The following is a 20,387-nucleotide window of genomic DNA, read 5'->3' on the forward strand; positions in this document are numbered from 1 at the left end:
TAAAAAATAAGAAATCATCAAAAATATTCAGGCATACATGAAGATGAATCAAATAGAACTTTTCAAAACAAAGCAATAAAGTGTTATATTCAAAATTAAATACGTTAAATAGTAAAATAATTAATGAACTGAAAGATGAAATTCTGAATTAATTACTCAGAATACAGCAGAACGTGAACAAAGGACAAAATATGATTCTGTATTTAAGAGATACAGACAGTTTGAGAAGGGCCTAACATGTATCAGCATATTTGAAAGGTACTGAGTGAGAATTTTCTAGAAATGATGAAAGAGATAAACTCACAGATACAGGAAGCTCTACCAAGAAGAATAAGGGAAGTGACATCTATATCTAGTCATACATTTTTTCATTTATTCATTCAACAAATATCAGTTGTGTAGCTGCTGTGTATAGGCACTATTCTAGGCTCTTGAGAAAGAACAGTAAACAAAAAGAAAGAAGTTCTTACTCTCTTGACACTCATAAACTAAGCCTATTAGAAGGTGATACTTGCCACAGAAAAAAGAAAGAATAGACACAGATGAAGGGGGATTGAGAGTATCATGGTAGGGCAAGGAGTACAAATTGCAGTATTAGTAGGATAGGCATTTTTGAGAGGAGATCCAAGAAAACACTTGAAGGAGAAAATGGGATTAGCCCCTGGAGATAACAGGAGAAGTTCCAGACAGTAAGTACAGTTAGAGCAAAGTCTTAAAGATGGCAGCATGTCGAAGAAACGGTTAGAATGCTTGCGTGGATGAGTGTACCAAATAAAGGGGAGGATGGGAGATGAGGAATTTCTGGAGGGCCAGAGACTTAGATTATTTTTACTCTGAGTGAAGTAGGGAGACAAGGTAGGGTTTTGAGCAGAGGAGAGCTGTGAAATGATCATGACTTTAGTCCCTGGTAGCTCAGACAGTAAAGAATCTGCCTGCAAGTAGACCTGGGCTTAATCCCTGGGTCAGGAAGATTCCCTGGAGAAGGAAATGGCAACCCACTCCAGTATTCTTGCCTGGAGAATCCCTTGGATGGAGGAGCCTGGCAGGCTGCAGTCCATAGGGTCACACAGAATTGGATACAACTGAGGTGACTTAGCATGCACACATGAGATAGGAAAGATTTGAGTGGAGCAAGCTTGGTTTAGAAAGGGGATTGATCAGAAGTGTAATTTTGAATGTGTGGAGTTCGAGATGTTTATTAAGCATTAAGATGGAGATGTCACATAGGCAGTTGAATATACAGTTGAATGTACAGAGTTAGAAAATTAGCCTAAATAAATATATTTAGGAATCAGGATTATTAGAGTCATGAGAATGGCTGAGATCACCAAGAAATTAGGTGTAGGTAGAGATGTGGACCAAAGACTGAGTTCAGAGGCCCTGCAACATTAAGAGGTCAGAGAGAAGAGGATGGAACAGCAAAGACAACTGAGGAGAAATGGGTCTTCTTTGAAAACTAAAAGGATGTGATGTTATAGAAGCCAAGTTTAAAAAAAAAAACAAAACAGAGGGGGTGATAAACCATGTCAAATGGGGCAGATAGGTCAAGAAAGATAAGAACTGAGAATAGACTTTGGATACATAAATATGGCAAGATCATTGGTAATCTGATTAGGGTAGCTTTGGTAGCATAATGAGGAAGAAAAGCCTAATTAGAGTGGATTGAGGAAGGACTGGAGGAGAGGAATTATAGACAGACAATATACAGGGCTATTTGGAGAGTTTTATTGCAATGAGGGACAAGAAATTGGGCAGTGGATGGGATAAAACTGTCAAAAATAGATTTTCTTTTGTTTTACTCTTTAAGGTGGGAGAAAGGAAAATATGCTTGTATATTGTTTGGAATGATACATTAGAGAGCAAGAAATTAATGATGTAAAAGAAAGAAATTGGGAAAGTTCAGAATACCAAAGACAAAATATTATAAAAACAATCAGAGAGAAAAGACAGGTTGCATACAAAGGAACAGTTAAGCTGAAGACTTTTTGACAGCAAGAAAAGGAGCAAAATAATACCTTCAAAGAGCTAAGAAAAAAATAACAGTCAGCCTATAGCTGACCCTCCCAGGGTGTGCAGATCTGTGGGCTTCTACTGGAATTTGGTCAGATAAAAATTTCAGGACATTTTTTCCTGAGTGTACCACTATCAGGAGTTCCCAGGTGGCTCAGACAGTAAAGCGTCTGCCTATAATGTGGGAGACGAGGGTTCAGTCCCTGGGTCGGGAAGATCCCCTGGAGAAGGAAATGGCAACCCACTCCAGTATTCTTGCCTGGAAAATCCCATGGACAGAGGAGCCTGGTAGGCTACAGTCCATGGGGTCACAAAGAGTCAGACACGACTGAGTGACTTCACTTCACTTTACATAGCTGTACACTCAGCAAAACTATCTTCCAAGAATGAGAGTAACATTGAAGATATTTTAAGATAAGTAAAAGCTAGAGTTTACAAGTAGACATATATTAATACTAAAGGGAAAAATGATTCCACAAAAATGTATGAGATGCAAGAATGAATGGTGAGCAAAGAAAATTAATTGGTAAATCTGTAGGTAGGGCTTCCCTGGTGACTCAGATGGTAAAGAATTCCCCTGCAATGTGGGAGACCCTGGGTTCAATCCCTGGGTTGGGAAGAGCCCCTGAAGGAGGGCATGGCAACCCACTCCAATATTCTTGCCTGGAAAATCCCCATGGACAGAGGTGCCTGGCGGGCTATAGTCCGTAGGGGTCACAAAGAGTTGAACATGACTGAGGGACTAACAGCACAGCACAGAACTTAAGAAACTTTGTACAAAATAATGATAATATCCAATTTTTTGAGGTATAACTGTACATAAGTAAAATACAGAGGAATAATCAGACTGGGATGATTATTGACTAATGTAAGGTTCTTATATTTCCTGGGCTGACTTTAGACTTGGTTAGTAAGTACACAGTCAATTGTCATGAGTAATTTATTCTAAAAATATAGTAGATATCTCTAAACCAGTAAAGGGGGAAAACAGAATATAAGTTAAGAAACAAAAACTGATCAGTTTTTAAAGGACAAGAATTGGAAGTGTTGATACAAAGTAGAACAGGAAATACAAAAACAAAGATGGTTGAAACAAAAGTAAATATAGCAATACATTAAATATATTAAGCTCACCAATTAGAATACAGAGATTATCAGGTCAGATTAAAATATAAACATACAAACTGGAGCTGTATTCTTTATAGAAGTTACAAAAACATAAGGAAATTGGAAGTTTGAAAGTGAAGGGATACAGAAAATACTGTATTCCTATGTATCTTCCCAGAGATACTTTATGTATGCATAAGAAAATACAATATTGTCCTTACTTCTTATATGAATTATAGAATATTTTATATAATTTTTATAATCTTATAAATTTTATAATTTTGTACTTATTTTTTTCATTTAACAAAGCATCTAGTGATCATTCACTATCACTAGAGACTTTCTCCTCTTTATATGGAGATACAGTATTCTACTGTGTAAACATACTATAATATTTTTAACCAGTCATTACTGATGGACATTAAAGTTGTTTCTAATTAAAAGGACATTTAAAGTCAGGTGTTGCCGTGGTCATCCAACAAAATACTGAAAAAATTTATATTGAATATGATAGCACATTTAGACTGTTGGATGCACATAAAATATTTAATGTGTAAATGGGAATCTTTCCTTTGTAAAAATGACCATGCTAATCAATTTCATGTAGATGTGAGCTTATATTTCAGAAAATAACATTTTATATTAGTCTACTTTTCTCTCTTTTTCAAGGAATATGGCGCTGTTACCTAGAATACAGCCGTCTTCAGGAACATCCAGATTCTCAGTTAAATGTATATACCATTGGGATTCAGACTGACATAAGCATGTACTTTCGCCTGAAACAAACGTGGTTCGCACTTAGTGAGTGGATTTTAAAAACTTGCTTTGTTAAAATTGTAATAACAAGAAAGCATCTTTTTGTCCAGAGAAAACTTGGGTTGGTATAACTTGTTAAATACATCTATTGCTAACATCATTAAAATAAGTGTCTATAATACTACTAGTCATAGTAAATGGAAAGTCATTGAGGGGAATTTATTATATAATCTAAGAAAATGTTACTGTACAATGATCTCAAGCTATTTGCCTTCAACTTAACATGAGTCAGATATAGACATTTATAGCCATTAATCTAATATCTAAGAGAGATATTTTAAAAGGAAAAAATGCTTGATATTTCAAACTTGCATTTAAAAACAGAAAAAGAAAAAAGAAAATGAAGAAACAAGTTTTTCATGACAGGACTTTTAAACTACTTGTTATAGAATTGGAATAATAAATAATTTTTACAAATTTACATTTTTTAGTGTTTATTTAGATTGAGTTAGTTAAAAATTTACATTTTTTAGTGTTTATTTAGGTTGAGTTAGTTAAAGGTAATATTAACAGAATTTTGAAAGGTAGATGATTTCAAAGATGGCTTTAATAGTTTTTATTACACTATTCCTTGTTCTTTACAGAGATTCATGTTCTTTAATCAATATTTTTAAAATGATCTCTAATTACATGGTGCTTTAAAAAAAAATTCATCTTCCTATATTGTTGAAGTTAGAGAGCCAGACAAGATAAATTTGAGGAAGCCTGGTAAGGAGCCCAGACAGCCTAAGAGGAGGCAGTATCTTGGAGAGCATCATGATTCCAGAATGGATCCCTTAACATAAATCTGAAAACTTAATTTTGCCACTTCACCCAGAAGTCATTTGGGTGGCTTTCAGAGACAGGCTCACAGCATGTCACCATGTCTGGTGACATGACCTACCCCAGCTGCACGGAAGCCCCCACCAGATTCCTGTGTCAGCCATACTCAGTGTTTCTCTGTTCCTTGGATAGTGCTAGCTCAAAATGCCACATTCTTGCTCTTTGGGTTCCCATTTCTAGCTCTCATGCAGCTAATTCCCTTCAATAATATAACACATTAGTTTTTTCAAACACATTTCAGAAGAACTTCATTGATAGCCATTTCTTTCTTTCTTTTTTTTTTTTTTTTTTACTATAAAAATCAAACATCATAAATAAAGTTAAAAAAAAAAAAAATCAAACATCTTGGGACTTATATCCTCATCCCTTTTCCCGAATTTGAGTGACTCTATATCCGTCAGCAGTCCACATACTGTTACCTATCATTTCTGAAGATGACAAATCTCATCCATTATGTATTGAAACCTCTAGTTTTACTCTCAGATGGATGTTAGTTACAGGTTCTATGGTCATCCTGCTGCTGTCTTTTAAGGATCTTTGACGCAAAATCAATAAGATGATAGAATCTGCCATTGGAAAAGTTAAGAGAGGTACTTTGAGGAAAATGCAGAGCTTGCTTTTATTTTCAAGTCTAGGAATACTTATCTTTCCTCAAATGAGTGTTAACTTTCATAATCCATTATGAAATAATATCAGACATTATTTGCTCTGTGCTTATAATTTTCAGCACCAGTGACAAGGGCATACATGTGAAATTATACTTATTGACAGAAACACTAAAAATATGTGGAGTAATGCACATAAAAATTATCATTTTATGAGTCTTGGATTGTATTAGAAGATGGTTCTATTCTCATTTCTATTAATTATCCCAGCCTCCTTGATAAAGTTAGATTTATACCAGCTTCTCTGTAGGGTCTCAAAAAATATGTTTCTATTGTTTGCTCTTATTTAAACAAAAGGAGGGAATATATAAATTCAAAAGGGTGCTAAATTTCTTTAAAAAAACCATTTACAATAATATAATTTTGTAAAGGTACAAATTTAATATGCAATGTTCTTTTTCAATGCAATTTGGAACATAAAGTGACTGATACAGTTTATATCCTTAAGTTTATCCAAAGAAGATAATGATTTTAGCTTAATATGGCTACACTCCACAGTTTTGGGCTCAGTGTAGCTTTAAAAGAATCATTTATGCATAAAAACATAAATACACAGTTGAAATAAAAGAAGATGTAGCAGGAAGATGTTATATTACTGAGAACCTCCCGCATCTCTGGGGTAACTGGTTTCTCCTCACTTGGAGATACTAACTGAGGTATGATAAACATCTGAATCTTAGTGGTATAAAATAGAATAAAATAATGAGTGTCCTCTGATTGGAAGTGTTCAGACATGAGCAGAATAACTAGCAGGAACGTTGTAGAGTGGATCCTTTCATGGGTAGGAATTTAGCTTTTTATTAAGTTTCTTTCATGATTTCAGAATCTATTAGTCATACTATATTCCTTAATTTAGACTCCATGTCTTTTCACCTTTTAACATCTCTGAGGTCAGGATGCATTTTATAATCAATAGACAGACATTTAATAAAGGATTTTTTACTTTTCCTCAAAGGTTATTACTAAATTAAAGGTATGTCATAGAATTGAGGAAATATAATAAATAGGGCTGTTTGGCTTCAAGTAAAAACAAATAAAGTTGGAGGCAAAGCAGAGGCATTTATTCTAAGAACAGAGAGGTGTCTCACCAAACTCAAAATAGCAGGAAAGCAGCTGGACTTCCAAGTGGACCTGGATCTAGGAAACAAAAATCCAAAATGGAACCAAGATTCCCTCTATTTGCTCTCTTTCTTTACACTTCTGCACTTTATTCTTTCTTTGCAGGTTCACTTTACATAAATATGGTTTTGACACAGTTAATGTGTATAACTCTTAGTTCAAGAGGCATACAAATGTCAATTCAAAACTAAACTAGACCTAAAGGAGTGGATTGAGGGGTGAGAGGAAGGCTCACGAGGGAGGGGTTATATGTATACCTACAGGGATTCATAATGTTGTACAGCAAAGAAAAAAAAAAAACTGAACTAGATTCCTTTAATTTGAATTCTCAGCCTTTTATTACACAGCTTGGGTTGGCATTACACTGATTTTATCAAGGCAGTCATGATGGGTGGGGTCACAAACTAAAAATGTGGTATCCCAGAGCCCCACCCTGTCCCTCAGCAAGATCAATTAAGAGGCATTGTAAGCCTGGCAGCAGCTCAAAAACTTTGTTCTGTAATGATTCTCTTACTCAAAGAAGTTTACAAGTGAAAACATCTAAAATAGAGTTGTCTAAAGCAGCTCTTCTTTTTCTTCTATGCCTATTTTCTCATTTCTACAAGTGGTGTGAAATGTTTCCATAGATAAAATGAAGCCTGTCCAACACAGTTGTTTAAATTCTAGCTAAAATTTTTAATCCAGAATTTTTTTTTAAGCATTTCTCAGAGGTTTGAAAAGTGAATTTCTAAAACTGGCATCTTTGGAGAGGTAGCACTGCTTGAATTATGAAGTGTCAGAGCTGGCAGAAATCATCATGAAGATCAGTCTAATGTTTGCAGAGAAAGTTTGCTCTTTGGGTTGATTTGCATCACACACTAATATTTTTTTCCTGTTTAAAGTGGTAATACTCTGCCTCCTTGAACTGTTCATCATCCTCATGCTGATCTTCCTCAGGGACCGAATCCGTATCTCCATCGCCCTGCTGAAGGAGGGGAGCAAGTAAGGCCTTGATGGAGAGACTCGCATAATGTATATCCGTCATTCATATCAGTCACTGCTTATTTGTAGATGCCCCAGACTCTTTTCCCTTTAAGATGGCTTGTTAAATCTGCTTACCATTCAAGAAAACTTGTTCAAGTTCAGACTTTGCCACATATTAAAAAGTTCACACTAACAAGTCTTTCAAAATCCCCAAACATCAATTATCTTAGAGCAAAATAAAGCTAAAACCTGTGTAGTCTGTGCACTAACACTTTTTTAAAACACCAAATATATGTTGGGAGGATAGCTTATGTGAAAGTAAATGATAAAGTGCTAATAAAAGTTAGTTATATTATATGTTGTATTACTCCCATACTGAGTCGTATGTTAATACTGATGGTTGATATCATTTGCAGAACTGTAGATCACTGTAATTCTATAAAGTCAATTATGTGCTCTTGCTAGTTTTGTATAAGTAACAAAATTTGCCAGTAGACAGAGTAATTGGTCTTAGCAGCACCAAACCATAGGTTTTTGTATCTATAGCTCTCAATTCAAGAACATTGTATGCCCAGAGTCATTTTTATTTTAAAATGCTACAAAATAAACACAGTTTTTCATAAAATTCACGCTGTGAGGTAATAACACCTACAGTTTCTAAACTATTCCAAAAAGTCACTTGAAGATAATACATTAAACTTTTGAATAATGCATGGAAACAATAAAGTATTACTAAAAGCCAACAGATCATGTTCTTTGTTAAGAACAATGGAAACTGGGTTGTTAATGACCAAGGACCAAATTATTTTAAATAGTCTTTAAGGATTGTTTGAACAAAATCATCATCTGTAATAATAATAGTGCCACCTAGAGCCAGTGTTTGAAATAGTTAACAAGCAGTTTGCTGAATTAAATCTGTCCTTCCCACAATAACTGAAGCCCTGTCATTAGCCACTGAAAGCTACTGATTTGCTGGGTTATTCCTTAAATAATATGATATTGTACAATTCACTTTTCTAACTGCTATGCCTCTAAATGTGTGTGTGTGCATGTGTGTGTTAAAGGGCAGTTACTACTGTGACAGATTAAAGATTTTTTTTTTCCAAAGGAAAATAAGAGCTCGAACAAATTGGCGTGAGAATACAGGGTAATCATAGGGATGCCCAGTATTTCACTCACATCAGTGTCTGGAGGAAAGAGAGGATAGCATAGTCTAAATAGTGAAGTGGAGAAGGTAACAAAAAAATGAATCTAAAATGCGTCAGTGTGGGAATTCCCTAGTGGTCCAGTGGTTAGGGCTCTGCGCTTCCACTGTAGCGGGCAAGGGTTCCCTCAGCCAGTGCAGGAACTGGGATTATGCACGCCCCATGACGTGACTGAAGAAAAAAATGTGTCAATGCATTAGGAGTAGAAATAGCTCTATTGTAGTTCTCAGTGGCTATATCAAACAACATAGAGTTAATTTAGCATCATATGCTAAAAAATTATTCAAAAGTAGTTAGTAATAGAGTAAAATGTGAATATTTTAGAAAGCGTATCTTAGGAGGAAATATCAAAGTACTTATTTATCCTGGAAAATGAAAGAGTTACTTAAAGGGTTGCTGTATGGAAAAGGTGGTAATTTCTTCTCCAGAAGGTACTGGATGTGAATTACATGCAGGAGAAGAACTTCCTAATACTTTGGTTGTTCAGAAAATAGAATAAGCTGTGTCATATGAGGCTAAGGAACATGTTCTGAAGACAGTTCAGAAGGGATTCTTGAATTAGAGATGGATTCTCACATTTGATCAGATGATTGTCAAGATCCTCTGCAATTTTAAATGTCTAAACAAAAGGGAGAAATACCATGATTATAATGCATGAAGTCTTTCTGAGTTAGACAGAAATAACCAAAGAGGAGAAGGTTTGGAGAACTTTTGGTAGGAATCAAACATAAGCACTGAAAGAATGCTATTAACTTAATAAATAAATAAAAATTAAAACCAACTGTGAATACACCAGCAAAAAAGAGTCAGTGGTTATTACCACTGTTCTTTGAATGAATTCAGTCTAGTTCTAAAAGATGAAATTTTTTTAAGATGAAATTTTAATTGAGAAATTGTAACTGTATCATTTTGAATTTCAACTATTTGTTTTATTTCAGAGCCATTGGATACATCCCTAGTACTTTAATTTATCCAGCTTTAACTTTCTTTTTCCTCTCGGTCTGCATTTCCTACTGGGGTGTGGTAGCACTGTATCCTTTGGTAATTGACCTCTTTAAACCTCAGGTCCACACTATTACTCAGGAGCTGGGAGTTTACATACCTTTCCATCCTGGAAAGACTAGAGACATCCTAAAGATGTAATTGAAATGATGATGATGATGGTGATGACTCCTAAGTTCTAAAAAAGTGAACCAATTGAATTTCCCCTCAAATAGGTCATATGGTAGATTTTGTTTTATTTTATCTACACATATGGTACTTCTCCTTTGCAATACTTGAAAAAAAAAAAAGGAAAAAAAACCACTCTTTTATATTTCATTGCTTTTAAGGGGCCACTCAGTGTAGCTGACCCATGTTATATTACTCTGGGTCTTAAAATGAATGAATTGTTAGATTGTAAGTTTTTTGAAATTAGTCTTTCAGTACACTTTTGAGTTATCCACACATGATTTTCTTGTCCATTTATTTTCAATCTACCAGCAAATAATTTAACCTTAATAGAGTTCACTCAGTTACTTGGCTACATCAGGGGCACCTGTATACAAAGTCATAGCACCACAGGGGCGATGTGAACATGAAAATAAAACCTGTGACCCAGTGGTAAGTAAAAGAAACTCTTTTATTTACTTTATTAAAGAACTCTGCTACATGTCATCCAACAACTGTTGTAGGAATGATCCTGTAACAGAGAGCCTGTGCACTGATGAGGATCACTGTAGAGATGGGGAGAGGGAGTCAGGTGTTGGCTGAAGAGGGCGGAAAACAGTGGGCAGAACAGAGAGAAAACACTGCTACTGCCTGAGCTCCCTTGTCTTATGCCTAAGAAGTGTGTACAGTCAACAACCACACTAATAAATGTAAAAGTACAGTAGATGCAGACTAATGAACATGTAATGGTAAAATGAGATGCTTTTCCATAACTCATGAAAGAACTGTAAAAAGTGATGTTATAGCAAATAGAAATAACAGGAGAAGCCCATAGAAGAAGAGCAGGACAAGCAGTTGGGGGCTACACAAGAGAAGGCAGGGAAGGCATGATCTTGGAATAGTATTATTATATTATCCTTGTTGGTTTCTTTTTTCTGAGTGCAGGGTTTTAATACAACTGGAATTGCCAAAGCTTGCCCTGGGGCTCAGTGTCATTTTGCTTTCTATGGTGGAAAGAGCCTATATCATCAATACATCACTACCTTCCAGTTACTCAATCTATTCGTCTTTCTCTGGCTTATAAACTTTGTCATTGCATTGGGTCAGTGTGCCCTTGCTGGTGCCTTTGCTTCTTATTATTGGGCCTTGAAAAAACCTGATGACATCCCACCCTACCCACTTTTTACTGCATTTGGACGAGCCATAAGGTAAGTTTCACATTGAACACTACATCTATCTTCCCAGTTATGTTTAGTGTGCTTATAATTAAAGTGGCAAAGTACTTGAGGTCAGAGGTATAATTCAAGATTCATGCATGTCCATTGGCTTTGTCTGGTTTTATAGCCATGATTTTATTTTTAACTCCTACCGAGGCCAATCCTTCTAAAAGTTTACTGGAGTGAAGAAGTAGGGGAGGTCACTAAATTAAAGATTAAGGATGAACTTGTCTCTCTTTCTTCATTGCTCAGCTCAAACATAAAACCAATATTAAATGATAGGCTACCAGTATCATTTTTGTAGATGAAGTACAAAATGGATGTATATGGTTTAAAGGCCTCTATGGAGACCTTTGTCAATCTGAATAAGAGAGTAGAAGTTATTTTCTATTGACCCTTTTACCCTTTAGTTAATAAAAATTAACTAACATCCTTTTAGTTCTTCGTAAAAATATTTTAACCTTTATTCTCATTTTATCTTTGTCCAGATATCACACAGGATCCCTAGCATTTGGATCTTTAATTCTTGCAATAATTCAAATGTTCAGATTAATCCTAGAATACATGGACAAACGTCTTCAAAGTAAGATTCTACAATTCATCTTTTCTCAGACTTCTTGACTTCTGTAAATAGAGTAGACTGTATCAGGGGTTGGGGGAACATAATGACTGTAACTTGGATGCAGTAATAGGGATAAATGTGGTCAAATTGGGGAGATGTTTAGAAGGAAAAGCCAACAGGACTTGTTGAGGGATTGAATACGGTGGGGGTGGGGATAGGAGCAGTGGTAGAGAAAAAGTGTGTGATACTGAAAGCCGCTCATTTGTGTCTGACTCTTTGTGACCCCATGGACTGTAGCCTACCAGGCTCCTCTGTCCATGGGATTTTTCAGGCGAGAATACTGGGGTGGGCTGCCATTTCCTTCTCCAAAAGTGTGTGATGTTACTTACTAAAGTATGGAAGCCAGGAGAAACACAATTCAAAGAAGAGATTAAAATTTGTGGTTTTGACCTGTTAATATTGAGAAGCATGGTGGAGATGTCAGGCAGTTCTAAGTCTAGAGCTCAAGACAGGGCAGACTTAAAATATAAATTGTGGATGTCATTTGCTCACACATGACACATACAGTTTATAAAAACAAAAGCTGTTTAGAATGTACTTTAAAATATTTTATTATTAATTGTCAAAATAATCTTGAAACAGAACAACCAAGTTGGAAAACATACAGTTCCTGATTTCAAAACTAAATACAAAGCCACAGAAATCAATACAGTGTGGCACTGGTATAACGACAGACATATAGATCTGAGATAGACTAGAGAGCCCTAAAGTAAATGCTCACAAAAAGCCTGTTTGATGTGGGAGAGTTTCTTTCAACTTAAGTAACAAAGAAAACTGGATATCTACATGCAAAACAATGAACCCTTGCCTCACACCATATACATGAATTAACTCAAAATGGATCAAAGACAAACATAAAAGCTAAAACTATAAAAGTCTTAGAAGAAAGCATCAGAGTAAATCTTCTTAACATTGGATTTAATGATGATTTCTTAGATATGATCCTAAAAACACAGGGAACAAAAGAAAAAACAGATAAATTACACTTCACCAATATTTTTAAAATGCTTGTACATCAAAGGACGCTATCAAGAAAGTAAAAAGACAATGCACAGAATGGGAGAAAATACTTGCAAGTCATATACCAGATAAGCAACTAATATTTGGAATGTATAAATAACTCCTACAACTCAAAAATAAATAACCTAATTCAATATGGGCAAAGGATTTGTTAAGTAAATTTTTTTTCAGCTTGAGGTATAATTGACAAATAAAATTGTATTTTTCAAGTGTACAAATGATGATTTAATGCATATAGACATTGTGAAAGGATCCCCACATTTAAGGTGGGACATTTTTTCCCTTTTTTGGTGAGAATGCTTAGGTTCTACTCTCCTAGCGAATTTCAATATACAATACAGTATTATCAACTATAGTCATGTTTTACATTATATCCTAAAACTTTATTCATCTTATAGCTAAAAGCTTAGCAGCCTCTCCCAATTTCTTCCATGCCCAGCATGTGATAACTACCATTCCATTCAGTTTATATGCATTACAACTTTTCCCCCATATATAAGCAATACCATGCATATTTGTTTTTGTCTGGCTTACCTCTCTTAGCATAATGCCCTTCAGGTTCATCCATGTTATTGCAAAGGTAAGATTTCTTTCTTTTTTATGGCTGAATAATATTCCATTGTGTATATTTACTATACTTTATTGATTGATGTACCTAATAACACTTAGGTTGTTTCCATACATTGGATACTGTAAATAATGCTGCAATGAACACTGGAGTGCAATTATCTCTTCAAGATAGTGATTTTGTTTCCTTCAATTATATATACAGAATTAGAATTGCTGGATCATATGGTAGTCCTATTTTTAGTTTCTTAAGGGACCTCCATTATGTTTTCCATAGTGGATGCGTCAATTAACATTCTTACCAACAGTGTACAAGGGTCCCCTTTTCTCTACATTCTTACCAATACTTGTTATCTCTTGTATTTTTGATAACAGATATGTGAACAGGTATGAGGTGATATCTCATTGAGGTTTTGATTTGCATATCTCTGATATAAGTAATGTTGGACACCTTTTCATGTACCTATTGGCCATTTGTATGTATTCTTTGAAACATCTATTCTGGTTCTTTACACATGTTTAATTGGGTTATTTGTTTTGTTTCGTTTTTTCTTTTTTTTTTTGGCTGTTGAATTGTATAAAGTCTTTGTATATTTTGAATATTAACCCTTTTTCACATGTGTTTTACAAATATTTTCTCCCATTCAGTAGGTTGCCTTTTCATTTTTTTTATGGTTTTCTTGCTGTGCAGAAGCTATTTAGTTTAATGTAGCCTACTTGTTTAGTTTTGCTTTTGTTGCATTTGCCTTTTTTGGATGTAAAATCTAAAAACTCATTGCCAAGGCCAAAGTCAAGGAAATTACCACTATAAAATCTTGTAGGATTTTATGGTTTCAGGTTTTCCATTCAAGTCTTTAATCCATTTTGCATTGATTATTCTGTGTGGTGTAAGATAAGTGTCTAATTTCATTCTTTTGCATCTGTTTTTCCTAACACCAGTTATTAAAGAAACTGTCTTTTTCCCATTGTATATTCTTGACTTTTTGTCAAAAATTGACCATAGATGCATGGGTTATTTCTGGGCTCTCTATTTTTAATGCCAGTACCATACTGTTTTGATTACTTTAACTTTGTAAGAAAGTTTGAAACCAGAAAGTATAAGGCCTTTAGCCTTGTTACTCTTTCTTTTTTTTTTTTTAATTTATTTTATTTTATTTTTTATTAGTTGGAGGCTAATTATTTTATAATACTGTAGTGGGTTTTGTCATACATTGACATGAATCAGCCATGGAGTTACATGTATACCCTATATGCAAAACAGAAAAAGAGACACAGATGTACAGAACAGACTTTTGGACTCTGTGGGAGAAGGCGAGGGTGGGATGTTTTGAGAGAACAGCATGTATATTATCTATTGTTACTCTTTCTTAATTGCTTTGGTTATTTGGATCTCTTATGATGTTATACATATTTTAGGATTGCTTTTCCTGTTTCTATGAAAAAAAGCATTGAAGTTTTGTTAGGGATTGAATGAAAGTTTTAGATTCCTTTGGGTACTATACACATTCTGTGCTGTGTGGTGCTTAGTTACTCAGTCAGGTCCGACTCTTTGCGACCCCATGGACTGTAGCCCACCAGGCTCCTCTGTCCATGGGGATTCTCCAGGCAAGAACACTGGAGTGGGTTGCCATGCCCTCCTCCAGGGGATCTTCCCAACCCTGGGATCAAACCCAGGTCTCCCACATTGCAGGCAGATTCTTTACTGTCTAAGCCACCAGGGAAGCCCAAGAATAACATTTCAAATGTACATTAAATTACATTTTAAATTATATTTTAACAATATTGATTCTTTCAATGCATGAACATGGAATATTTTCAACTTATTTGTTTCTTCATTCTTTTTTGTCAATAGCTCACAATTTTTAATACACAAGTATTTCTCTTCTTCATTTACATTTATTTCTAGTTATTTTATTGTTTTGATGTAATTGTAAATGAAACTGCACTCAATTTCTAATTCCAATAATTAGTTGTTGGTGTACAGAAAAACAACCGATTTTTGTATATTGATTTCATTACCTGAAACTCTACTGATTTCATGTATTAGCTTTAACTGTTTGTTGGTGGAGACTCTAGAGTTTTCTTATGTAATACCATTGATCTGCAAACAGAGACAATCTTCTTCCTTTCTGATTTGAATACCATTTATTTCTTTTACTTGCCTAATTGCTCTGAGACTTCCAAGTTCTAAACTGAAAAAATGTGGCATTAGTGGGCATCCTTGTCTTGTACCTATTACTAGAGGAAAAGCTTTCAGCTTTTTACCATTGAGTATGATGTTAGCTGTGGGCTTGTAAGAAATGATCTTGGTTATGTTCAAGCCTTCTATAACCAGTATACTGAGAGATTTTATTACAAAAGGAGGTTGAGTTTTGTCAAGTAATTTTTCTGCATCTATTGAGATAATCATATGATTTTTCACCTTCATTTTGTTAATGTTCAGATCAGTTCAGTTCAGTCGCTCAGTCATGTCCAACTCTTTGCAACCCCGTGAACCACAGCATGCCAGGCCTCCCTGGCCATCACCAACTCCCAGAGTCCAACCAAACCCATGTCCCTTGAGTCTGTGATGTCATCCAACTATCTCATCCTCTGTCATCCGCTTGTCCTCCCGCCCTCAATCTTTCCCCGCATCAGGGTATTTTCAAATGAGTCAGCTCTTCACATCAGGTGGCCAAAGTATTGGACTTTCAGCTTCAACATCAATCCTTCCAATGAACACCCAGGACTGATCTCCTTTAGGATGAACTGGTTGGATCTCCTTGCAGTCCAAGGGACTCCCAAGAGTCTTCTCCAACACCACAGTTCAAAAACATCAATTCTTCAGAGCTCAGCTTTCTTTATAGTCCAACTCTCACATCCCTGCATGACTACTGGAAAAACCATAGCCTTGACTAGATGGACCTTTGTTGGCAAAGTAATGTCTCTGTTGTCTATGTTGTCTAGGTTGGTCATAACTTTCCTTCTAAGGAGTAAGTGTCTTTTAATTTCATGGGTGCAATCACCATCTGCAGTGATTTTGGAGCCCCCCAAAATAAAGTCAGCCACTGTTTCCACTGTTTCCCCATCTATTTGCCATGAAGTGATGGGACCGGATGCTATGATCTTAGTTTTCTGAATGTTGAGTTTTAAGCCAATGTTTTCACTCTCCTCTTTCACTTTAATCAAGCAGCTCTTTAGTTCTTCTTCACTTTCTGCCATAAGGGTGGTGTCATCTGCATATCTGAGACTATTGATATTTCTCCCGGCAATCTTGATTCTAGCTTTTGCTTCATCCAGCCCAGTGTTTCTCGTGATGTACTCTGCATATAAGTTAAATAAGCACGGTGACAATATACAGCCTTAATGTACTCCTTTTCCTATTTGGAACCAGTCTATTATTCCATGTCCAGTTCTAACTGTTGCTTCCTGACCTGCATACAGATTTCTCAAGAGGCAGGTCAGGTGGTCTGGTATCCCCATCTCTTTCAGAATTTTCCACAATTTATTGTGATCCACACAGTCAAAGGCTTTGGCATAGTCAATAAAGAATAAATAGATGTTTTTGTTAATGTGGAGCATATTATTAATTTGCATATGTTGAACCATCCTTGCATCCTTGTATAAATCCTACTTGATTTTGGCATGTGATTCTTCTAACTTCATATTGAATTCAATTTGCTAATATTTTGTTAAGGATCTTTGCATTTATATTTATCAGGGTTACTGGACTATAATTCTCTTTTCTTGCAGTGTCCTTGTGTGGGTTTGGTATCAGGGTCATGCTAGCCTCATAAAATGAGTTTGTAAATGTCCTCTCCACTTCCGTTGTTTGAGAGTTTGAGAAGAATTATATTTATATTAATTCTTCTTTGAATGTTTGGTAAAATTTCACCACTGAAGCCACTTGATCCTGGACTTTGCTTTGTTGGGGGGTTTTGGATTACTGATTCAAAATCTTTACTAGAAATTGATCTGTTCAGATTTTCTACTCCTTCATGATTCAGTTCAGCAAGTTATATGTTTCTAGGAATTTATTCACTTCTTCTAGGTAGTCACATTTGTTGGTGTAAAATAGTAGTCATATGTAGTCAGTTATGATCCTTTATGTATGTTATCAGTCGTGATGTTTCCTGTTTCATTTCTGAATTTATTTATATTTAAGCCTTCTCTCCTTTTTTCTCAATTAGTCTAGTGAAGGGTTTGTCAATTCTGTGTTTGCAGAAACAAGCTGGTATTTTCATATATCTTTTTGATTGCTTTTTCAGTCTCTTTCATTTATTTCCAGTCTGAGCTTTACTATTTCCTTTCTTATACTAACTTTGTACTTAGTTTCTTCTTTTTTTTCTAATTCCTTGAGGTGTGAAGTTAGTTTTTCTGAGGCCTTTTTTAATAACATAGGCGTTTATTGCTGTGAACTTACCTCTTAGAACTGCTTTGCTGCATTCCGTATGTTTTGATGTGTTATGTTTCTATTTTCCTTTGTTTCAAGTTGCTCTTTGATTTCACTTTTGATTTATTCTTTCACCTCTTGATTATTCAGTGGCATGTTGTTTAATCTCCACACATTAGTGAATTTTCCAGTTTTCTTCTTGTAATTGACCTCTAGTTTCATACTATTGTCTTCAGAAAGGAGACTTGATATGATTTCAGACATCTTGCATTTATTAATACTTGTTTTGTGACTAACATGATCTATCCTGGAGAATGGTCCATGTATACTTTAGAAGAATGTGTATTCTTCTGTGGTTGGATGGAAAGTACTATAAATGTTAAGTCCATCTTAACATTAGTTAATATGTACTTAAGTCCAATGCTCCCTTTTTGATTTTCTATCTGGACAACCCATTGTTAAAAGGGAATTTTGAAAACCTATGCTATTATTATATTGCTAAATATTTCTTCCTTCATATCTATTTATACCTACTTTATATATTCAGGTGCTCCAATGTTAGGTGCATAAATATTTATAATTTCTATCTACTCTTGATAAACAGACCCTTTTTTTAATTGTATAATGAACTTTGTATCACAACAAACTGTGGAAAATTCTTAAAGAGATGGGAATACCAGACCACCTGACCTGCCTCTTGAGAAATCTGTATGCAGGTCAGGAAGCAACAGTTAGAACTGGACATGGAACAATAGACTGGTTCCAAATAGGGAAAGAAGTACATCAAGGCTGTATGTTGTCACCCTGCTTATTTAACTTATACACAGAGTACATCATGAGAAACGCTGGGCTGGATGAAGCAAAAACTGGAATCAAGATTGCCAGGAGAAATATCAATAGCCTTAGATATGCAGATGACAGCACCCTCATGGCAGAAAGTGAAGAAGAACTACAGAGCCTCTTGAGGAAAGTGAAAGAGGAGAGTGAAAACATTGGCTTAAAGCTTAACATTCAGAAAATTAAGATCATGGCATCCAGGCCCATCACTTCATGGTGAATAGATGGGGAGACAGTGGAAACAGTGACAGGATTTATTTATTTATTTATTTAGGCTCCAAAATCACTGCGGATAGTGATTGCACCCATGAAATTAAAAGATGCTTACTCCTTGGAAGGAAAGTTATGACCAACCTAGACAGCATATTAAAAAGCAGAGACATTACTTTGTCAACAAAGGTCCATCTAGTCAAGGTTATGGTTTTTCCAGTAGTCATGTACGGATGTGGGAGTTGGACTATAAAGAAAGCTGAGCACCAAATAATTGATGCTTTAGAACTGTGGTGTTGGAGAAGACTCTTGAGAGTCCCTTGGACTGCAAGAAGATCTAACCAGTCCATCCTAAAGGAGGTCAGTCCTGAATATTCATTGGAAGGACTGATGTTGAAGCTGAAACTCCAATATTTGGTCATCTGATTCGAAGAACAGACTCATTTGAAAAGACCCGGATGCTGGGAAAGATTGAAGGTGGTAGGAGAAGGGGATGACAGAGGATGAGATGTTTGGATGGCATCACTGACTCAATGGACATGAGTTTGAGTGGACTCCAGGGGAAGGCCTGGCATACTGCGGTCCATGGGGTCGCAAAGAGTTGGACACAAATGAGAGACTGAACTGAACTGAACTGAATGAGCTTTGTGCCCTGTTTCAGGTTTTGGCTTAAAGTCTACTTTCACTGATACAAATATAGGTACACCTGATTTCTTTTGGCTTCCATTTTCATGGAAAAATCTTTTTCTAATCTTTCACTTTTGGTCTCAGTATGTCTTTAAAGGTGAAATGAGGTTCCTGTAGGTAGCATATACTTGAATCTTTTTAAAAATTTTCATTCAGCCATTCTGTCTTTTGATTGGAAAATTTAGTTCATTTACATAGTTGTAATTATTGCAAGTTAATAGACTTTTTTTTTTTCTATCTTGTTAACTCTTTTCTGGCTGTTTTAAAGTTTTTTGGTTTTTCTTCTCTTTCTTTGTGATTTTATCATTTTATATGGTGGTATCTTTTGATTCCTTTCTTGGGTCTACTATAGGGTTTTGCACTGTAGTTATTGTGAGGCTTATGTAAAATATCTTATAGTTATAATAACTAAAGGAGAAGGAAATAGCAACCCACTCCAATATTCTTGCCTGAAAAATTCCATGGACAGAGGAACCTGGAGGGCTACAGTCCATGCGATTACAAAGAGTCAGCCACGACTGAGCACATCAGCAGTATAATAACCAAATACCTTATAGTTAAAATATCTTATAGCTGATAACAATCTTTTCAAAAAAGAAAAAATATCTTATAGTTATAACAAGTGAATTAGTAATGCATACAAAAATTCTACATTTTTATATACCCTATGCACATATATTTTATGCTACAATGTTTTTGATATCACAATTTACATCTTTTTATGTTGTGGATCCATTAACAAGCTATGTAGTTATACATAAAAAAGTCCTTTTAATACTTTGTCTTTAACCTTTATACTATAGTTTTAAGTGATTTACCAGTACCATTAAAATTTTAGACCATTTTGAATTTAAGTGTATATTCACCTTTACTGTGAGTTTTATGCTTTCATATATTTTCATGTTACTAATTAGCATCCTTTTGTTTCAGCTTAAAGAACTCCCTTTAATATTTCTTGTAAGGCTGGTCTACTGGTGATGAACTCTTAGCTTTTGCTTG

General features: G+C 35.2%; 1 protein-coding gene across 2 annotated transcripts in view; it reads left to right on the top strand.

Annotated features, from left to right (window-relative positions):
- SLC44A5 (solute carrier family 44 member 5) overlaps nucleotides 1-20,387 on the top strand; it is a 429,650-nt gene that overhangs the window by 394,992 nt on the left and 14,271 nt on the right. For both annotated transcript variants that reach the window (XM_043460948.1, XM_043460949.1), the window contains 6 exons: nucleotides 3,787-3,918; nucleotides 7,421-7,520; nucleotides 9,646-9,738; nucleotides 10,222-10,309; nucleotides 10,802-11,064; nucleotides 11,562-11,656. In XM_043460948.1, coding sequence (XP_043316883.1) covers nucleotides 3,787-3,918; nucleotides 7,421-7,520; nucleotides 9,646-9,738; nucleotides 10,222-10,309; nucleotides 10,802-11,064; nucleotides 11,562-11,656 — 771 coding nt within the window. The remainder of the gene's footprint in view (nucleotides 1-3,786; nucleotides 3,919-7,420; nucleotides 7,521-9,645; nucleotides 9,739-10,221; nucleotides 10,310-10,801; nucleotides 11,065-11,561; nucleotides 11,657-20,387) is intronic.

The sequence above is a fragment of the Cervus canadensis genome, chromosome 2 (genome assembly GCF_019320065.1).
Source record: "Cervus canadensis isolate Bull #8, Minnesota chromosome 2, ASM1932006v1, whole genome shotgun sequence".
In the NCBI taxonomy this organism is placed as follows: domain Eukaryota; kingdom Metazoa; phylum Chordata; class Mammalia; order Artiodactyla; family Cervidae; genus Cervus; species Cervus canadensis.